The sequence below is a fragment of the Gekko japonicus genome, unplaced genomic scaffold, assembly GCF_001447785.1.
Source record: "Gekko japonicus isolate JY-2015 unplaced genomic scaffold, Gekko_japonicus_V1.1 scaffold2051, whole genome shotgun sequence".
In the NCBI taxonomy this organism is placed as follows: domain Eukaryota; kingdom Metazoa; phylum Chordata; class Lepidosauria; order Squamata; family Gekkonidae; genus Gekko; species Gekko japonicus.
Window position 1 is genome coordinate 49,117 of NW_015174330.1, and position 7,725 is coordinate 56,841.

The window sequence follows — 7,725 nt, forward strand, 5'->3', positions numbered from 1 at the left end:
TTGTGGTTGTTTGCCCCATTTAAATAACAGGTCTGCACAGCTGCCAAAGCCTGTTTGTAGTCTATTAGCCGTCTTCCATACTTTACGTGGCCAGGCAAATCCTGAGGGCATCTGGTTTGTGTTTATCAGGTTATGGGTATCGGGTGGAACCGATTGCATCTCTGTTTGCAACCATTCATTCTTTAATCGAAAATTTGTGATTGCAAGATTTGTGCCGATCTTATCGCTGAGTGTAGGGATCTTAGTCTGGCTAGGCCTGCATCAGCCATGTCTTTGTGGATGGGCAACTCTCTCATTTCCGTTATCTTTCTATGTTCATGAAGAAGAGCATCTTGTCTTCGGAGATGGGGGGGGAGAGCAATGCGGCACAATGTGGGTAGGCAATGGGTTGGAGTGGGTTTAATACATCCCCTGATGGTTCTCATTGTTGTATTGAGTTGGACATGGGTGCTGTGGTGGACACGGGTGCTGTTGAGCCACACTGAAGCACCATATTCTGCAGTACTATACACCAACTCCAAAGCTGAGCATCTTAGTGTCGTAGCCAGGGGTCATTTCGTAGAAAAAGAGGTGCAGGAGCTCATTAGCATAACTCATTAGCATAACATATTTGCATATGTCACACCCCTGACATCACCTGAAGTGTGTCAGAAGGCAACACCCACCGCTCAGGCTCCATGGGACTGTTTTGGATTGCCAGCTATTGGGGGGGGGGAGAACATGCAGATCTGTCCTCGCAGAGGAGGGAGAGCTTGTACCAGAAAAAAACTTGGTCTTAAAGGTGCCACTGGACTGTTTTGGGCTGGGGGGGCTCTGCAACTTACCTGGCTGCTTCTTGCTCTGACTAAGCGCTGCTGGGAGCAGGGGGTGGGGCTTGTTGCATGTGCCCGCCCCCTGGGCTCTTTACTGCCGGAGCTCCGCTCCTGTGCGCTCCTGCAGGAATTGACCCCTGGTCGTAGCAGATGCTCCCCAAGTTGTACCCCAGAACTGGGGTTGCTATGAGTCAGTTGTAACTAGAAGGCATTCTTAAAGATTTTAGAGACTGTACTCCTCTACGCTCATGATTTCGACAGTTTCTTCCCTAACTGTATTTTTCTTCACTGGACAATTGTAAAGAATGCCTGTTTCCCCATGAAGGAGAGTACACCTCTCAATGTTTGCAGAATATTTCAGGGCTGAAGTCAGAAGCGTGCATTCTGGTTTGCAAGAGAGAGGACAAGCTGGTGATGTTAAAATCAGAGAGAGCATTAAATTCCAACTTAGATCAGGTTGGGAGGTTCAGACTCAGTGCGGTCAGCCTCAAGGTGTGTCGGTGGAGGGCTGGGCCTCACGTGACCTTACGTGGGACTAATTTTCGTGGGTGAGGGACTTACACACTTGTGAGTGATTCGTCACAGAACTCCCGTACCACCACAAGAGAGGCCTCTGCCCCAACGATCTTGCAGTCCACGGAGACAAAGAAGACAGCAAAGGGGAGGGCAACCAGCGTAGGCTTGCCAAGTTCCCCTGGGGGGTGGGGAAACCCCCGCCCCAGAGACCCGTTCCCCGCCGCTGCCGGATCGGGCCCTAGGGGGAACTCCACCCTGATGTGCACGTCACCAGGAAGTGATGCAATCACGTGGGGCACGCTGGGGGCGGGGCCATGACCATCTGAGGGAAAACTCTATGGTTTTCCCTCATATGGTCATGGCCCTGCCCACAGCGTGCCCTGCGTGATCGCGTCACTTCCGTGAGATGTGGATGCGGCGCGCGCACGCAGCCCGCTCCAGAATCAAACCGGGAGTCCCCCACTTCAGGACAGGGTAAGACTTGGGAACCCTAAACCAGCGAGGAAGCAGACAAGGGAAGCAAATTTTAGGCTTCAATTCCAGTTGCAAATTTTAGGCTTCGATTCAGATCAAGAGACTTTCTCTAAGATGCAGTGCTTTTGACCGTATTGGGCCTTTGAGAGTCAAAGTTCCATTCGTCAGATGTGATGAAGGGAGCTTTGACTTGACGTTTACACCTTTAGAGATCTTGCTGGTCTTAAGGTGCTACTGGACTGAAGTCTCGCTCTGCTGTTGCAGAACAACCTGGCTACCCACCCGAAACCAGGCACTTCATTGGCATCAGTTGCCACGTTCAGCCGGGAAACATCAGCTCTTAGCACATGATGTACATGCAGGCCTTATTCGTTTCTTTATCCGATTTTTTAAGGCCTGCCCTTCCCTGCAAGCTTACAATAAAATTCAATGTAACATACCACAGAACACAAGACTACCAAAATTAAAAGTTAAAACCTACAACAAGTAACAGTTAATACATGGAAACAGTCAGCTCAGGATGGCAGAAAACAGAATCACGGAGTCATAGAGTCGGAAGGGATCTCCAAGGGTCATCTAGTCTAACCCCCTGCACAAGGCAGGAAATTCACAAATAGCTCCCCCAAGCACACACACCCAGTGACCCCTGTTCCACACCCAGAAGATGACCAAAACAAAAACAACAACCCTCCAGGATGTCCAGCCAAACTGGCCTGGAGAAAAAGTGCTTCCTGACCCCAAAGTGGTGATCAGCATTTCCCTGGGCGTGTAAGAAAGGGCCACAAGAACTGAGCACTGAGGCAACCCTCCCTTGCCCTCCCTTCTTGTGATCTGCCCAAGTTCACAGAATCCGCATCGCTGTCCGATGGCCATCTAGCCTCCCTGCTGCCAAACCCCCAAAGAAGGAAAGTCCACCAGCTCCCAAGGAAGCCTGTCCCACTGCGGAACCACTCTAACTGTCAGGAAGTTCTTCCTGGTGTTTAGCTGAAAACTCTTCTTGATTTAATTTCAACCCCTTGGTTCTGGTCCGACCTTCTGGGGCAACAGGCAACAACTCCGTACCATCATCTCTATGACAGCCCTTTGAGTACTTGAAGGTGGTTATCACAGTTAAACGATAAAATTTTCACAGGCCTCCTGGGGGGGGGGGGGTTGGGCGGGGGGGGGGGACAGTTGTGGGCAGTCTGGCTGGTGCAGGGGGAGCTTGATCAGGGTAGTGGGAGAGTTGGTTCTGGTCTGACCTTCTGGGGCAACAGGAAACAACTCCGTACCATCATCTCTACGACAGCCCTTTGAGTACTTGAAGGTGGTTATTACAGTTAAACGATAAAATTTTCACAGGCCTCCTGGGGGGGGGATTGGGCGGTGGGAGGGTATCAGAGTGCCAGACCTCATACTGTACCCGTTGCTGTCCTCAACCAGACGCCTGGCAGAACCTCTCTGCCTTGCAAGCCCTGTGTAAAGGCAGTAGATCCTGCAGGGCACGTCGGTGTTCTCCAGCAGAGCATTCCACCAGACCGGGGCCAGGGCCCGGCCCAAAAAAGCCCTGGCCATGGTTGAGGACAACCGGATCTCTCTCGGGCCGGGGACCACCAAGAGGTGTAACGCTCGTCTGGGGGCATACTGAGAGAGGGGGTCCTGAATATATGTAGACCCCTGCCCCTTACGGCCATCAAGGCCAACACCAACACCTTGAACTTGATCCAGTACTCCACTGGCAACCATAGGTGCTGTCCGAGGGGTCCCTGTAAGGACCCGCGTGGCTGTGTTCTGAATTTCCAGGTCACCCTCAAGGGTAGGCCTGTGTAGAGCAAGTTACAGTAGTCTACCCCGGAGGTGACTGTTGCATGGATTACTTATGACCAGGGCTTTTTTTTGTGAAAAAGCCCAGCAGGAACTCATTAGCATAATAGGCCATACCCAACAGCAGAAACTCATTAGCATATTGGGCCACACCCCCATGCCTTCCCTTGGCTTGCCCGGGTGCCCTGCGGCTGTGGGGAGCCTGGGCAAGCCGGCCCTTGGACAGGCCGGGGAGGCATTTCCAGGGGCCCCCTGGCCCGCCTGCCTCGGAGTCGTGGGAGGGGGGTCGCTCTCCAGGCCTTCCCTTTGCAGCCAGTCAACGCAGAGGTTTTGGCTGTAGTGGGCGTGGCCAACTCTGAAGCCAGCCAGAACTCCGTTCCTGTGCGTTCCTGCCCAAAAATAGCCCTGCTTATGACAAATGGCTGCCAACCACATAATCCAGCATATCTAAACATACTTCACTCTTAGCACATATTAGGGGACCCTGTCGGCATCCTGCAATCAGCTTACAGGAAGTTTAATGTCTAGTCGTGAACACGCCCAACCGCTACTGTAAATCTACACCTCTGCTTCGGTACCATAGTTTATCTCAACCAACAACTTCACACAAGGGAATTTATTAAATGTATCGTTCCTTTTGTATTACTTATTTTTTGACATAGGCAGCTGCACACCTGTTAGAAGTTGTGTTGTTTGAAAAACTAATAGAATTTATTATGCAAAACAAAATGGCCTTAGACAAATGTGCGGAGGCTAGACCCTACCGGGCAAAAAAAACAAAATGGAACTTCCATGATCCGAAGCAGACTACCTCTGAGAACAAAGTGCTGGGGAGCAAACAAGAGTGGCCAGCTGCCGCCATGGTGCCTGGCTAATGTGGCCCCAGATCCCTCTGGCTGCCCGTGGATGGAGACATAATACCAAGTGGACCTTAGTCTGATTCAGTGAGACAGTTTTCCCACCCTTAATTATTCAAACCCCCTTGACTTCCTTTGCAGGAGACCGGCCAATACCCCGTGGAGCTGGTACGAGGACCCAAAGGCTTTGGCTTTAGCCTGCGAGGCGGGAGCGAATATACCTACCGGGCAAAAAAAACAAAATGGAACCTCCATGATCCGAAGCAGTCTACCTCTGAAAACAAGATGCTGGGGAGCAAACGAGAGTGGACGGCCGCCGCCATGGTGCCTGGCTAATATGGCCCCCAGATACCTCTGGCTGCCCATGGATGGAGACATAATACCAGATGGACCTTAGTCTGATTCAGCGAGACAGTTTTCACACCCTTAATTATTCAAACCCCCTTGACTTCCTTTGCAGGAGACCGGCCAATACCCCGTGGAGCTGGTACGAGGACCCAAAGGCTTTGGCTTTAGCCTGCGAGGCGGGAGCGAATATAACATGGACATCTATGTCTTGGCTCTCATGGAAGGTGGACCGGCCCAGCAATGTGGCAAGATTCAGGTACGTGATGCTCTCGGGGGCTGGCGGGGCCATTCCTGGCATTGTAGTACCACTGAAGCCAAATATTAGAAGCCTCCCTTTTCTCTGAGCGCTGTTTCATTGACGGAGGGGCTGTGGGCGGACGGTACAGGTGCAAGCAGAAGGTCCCAGGTTTATTTTTATTTATTAATTTCTTTTCTTAGATTTATATCCCGCCCTCCCCGCGGGCTCAGGGTGGCTTACGAGGTCACGTAGTATTGGGATAAAAACAGGAAAGAAGGGTCTACAATCCAGGCATTTGACATTTAAAATTACATGCTCAAAAGCCAACGGAGAAGTTATCACAAGAGTGACACAAAAATAGAAACTTCTGAGCAGCGTCGTGGGATGTTAAGCTACTAACCACTGGGCTGGGCTAACAGCAGGGGCGGCCGAAAAGACGGAGGTTTGGGCACCCACCGCCTCAACTAAAAGCCCGGCGGAACGGCAGCATTTTACGGGCCCTGCGGAATTGCAACAGGTCCCACAGGGCCCGGATCTCAGATAGGAGCTTGATCCACCAGGCTGGGGCCAGAGCCTTAAAAGCCCTGGCCCTAGTTGAGGCCAGTCGGACATCCTTTGGGCCAGGGATTACCAGAAGGGTGATGACTGGTTGAGCGTAAAGCTATGCAGGGCATGTACGGGAAGAGCGTGGGATGTTAAGCTACTAACCACTGGGCTGGGCTAACAGCAGGGGCGGCCGAAAAGACGGAGGTTTGGGCACCCACCGCCTCAACTAAAAGCCTGGCGGGACGGCAGCATTTTACGGGCCCTGTGGAATTGCGACAGGCCCCACAGGCCCCGGATCTCAGATAAGAGCTTAATCCACCAGGCTGGGGCCAGAGCCTTAAAAGCCCTGGCCCTAGTTGAGGCCAGTCGGACATCCTTTGGGCCAGGGATTACCAGAAGGGTGATGACTGGTTGAGCGTAAAGCTATGCAGGGCATGTACGGGAAGAGACGGTCCCTGAGATACGCAGGTCCCTGGCCTCATAGGGCTTGGAAAGTCAACACTAGAACCTTGAACTGGATCCGGTACTCTATAGGCAGCCAGTGCAGTTGGCGGAGCACCGGCTGAATGTGAGCCCGCATTCAATCCCTGGCAGGTCCAGTTATGAAGAACAGGTAGTCGGTGATATGACCTGGAAGTCAGGTGATATGACCTGGTGATATGACCTGGAAGTCAGGGAACTGACTTAATAAAAGGCAGCTTGATTTGGAAAGGGGCCGTGGCTCGGTGGGGAAGCATCTGCTTTCCATGCAGAAGGTCCCAGGTTGAATCCTCGGCATCTTCCTTTAAAAGGACTATGTGGCAGACAAAAGACTACCTGTGACTCTGGAAGACATTGTCAGAGTAGACCATACTGACCTTGACCATACTGACCCTGGCTCTGTGCAAGAGCCTCTGCTTGGAATGCAGAAGGTCCCAGGCTCAATCCCCGGCATCCCCAGTTAAAAGGACCAGGCAGAAGGGGTTGAGAAAGACCTTAACCTGAGACCCTGGCTCAGTGGAAGAGCCCCTGCTTGGCATGTGGAAGGTCCCAGGTTCAATCTCTGGCCTCTCCAGTTAAAAGGACCAGGCAGGAGGTGATGAGAAAGACCTTGACCTGAAACCCCGGCTCAGTGGCAGAGCCTCTGCTTGGCATGCAGAAGGTCCCAGGTTCAATCCCCAGCATCTCCAGTTAAAAGGACCAGGCAGGAGGTGATGGGAGAGACCTTGACCTGAGACCCCGGCTCAGTGGAAGAGCCTCTGCTTGGCACACAGAAGGTCCCAGGTTCAATCCTCAGCACCTCCAGCTAAAAGGATCAGGCAGGAGGTAATAAGAAAGACCTTGGCTCTGTGACAGAGCATCTGCTTGGCATGCAGAAGGTCCCAGGTTCCATCCCTGGCATCTCCAGTTAAAAAGAATCAGGTAGTAGGTGATGCAAAAGACCTACACCTGAGACCCTGGAGAGCTGAGGCCAGTCTGAGGAGACTATAATTGACCTTGATAGACAAAGGGTCTGATTCTGAATAAGGCAGCTTCATGCGTGTTCATGTCTGTGTGTTCAGTACAAAAGGGGAAGGGAGGCAATGCACCCACCAGGGACTGGCTCACTTCCAGCCAACAGTGGCACAGGAGCTAACTGGCATCCCCTCCTGGGTCTGTGTTGTCACCAGTCAGGTCCAAGGTCTGTGTGAAATCTCACTCCCACCTACACACACCTTTGATGGAGACACTCGGGGTGGAATGGAGGCAGTATGGGTCAGTGCTGCCATGCTGGGGAGGTTTAACTCTTCCCCCTGCTTCAGCTTTTCCCTTCATGGGCTTGTAGCCCTGGTAGGGGAAAAGACAGGCTTAAAACTGTCTTTTCCCCACCTACCAGGACTAAAAACAGTTATGCAGGAGACATTTCTGATCAGAGAAATGGCATGGGGGGTGGGGAGGATAAGTCCCACCTTCCTTCCCCATCCGTGCAGATCTGATGCATTCTACCAAACACAGAGACCGATTCCCCACAAGCAGCCGTGCCGCCCTGGCTCTTCCGTCCCCCCCCCCCGCTTGCATTGGTCGATTTCACACTATTTGCTGCGCGGCCACATTTTGACCCGCAGCTCCCCCCCCCCCCACCATTTTCTCTCACACTTGACCAACCACAAAC

At 52.4% G+C, this 7,725-nt stretch overlaps 2 protein-coding genes across 2 annotated transcripts in view; both read left to right on the plus strand.

The window, feature by feature from the left end:
* MAGIX (MAGI family member, X-linked) overlaps window positions 1-4,978 on the plus strand; it is a 16,464-nt gene extending 11,486 nt beyond the window's left edge. Inside the window, exons 4-5 of the mRNA XM_015424248.1 lie at window positions 4,604-4,667; window positions 4,923-4,978. Of these exons, the coding sequence (XP_015279734.1) occupies window positions 4,604-4,667; window positions 4,923-4,978 (120 nt within the window). The remainder of the gene's footprint in view (window positions 1-4,603; window positions 4,668-4,922) is intronic.
* Window positions 4,962-7,725, plus strand: part of LOC107121341 (membrane-associated guanylate kinase, WW and PDZ domain-containing protein 1-like) — an 11,421-nt gene continuing 8,657 nt past the window's right edge. Inside the window, exon 1 of the mRNA XM_015424254.1 lies at window positions 4,962-5,066. Within this exon, the coding sequence (XP_015279740.1) occupies window positions 5,004-5,066 (63 nt within the window). The 5' untranslated portion in view covers window positions 4,962-5,003. The remainder of the gene's footprint in view (window positions 5,067-7,725) is intronic.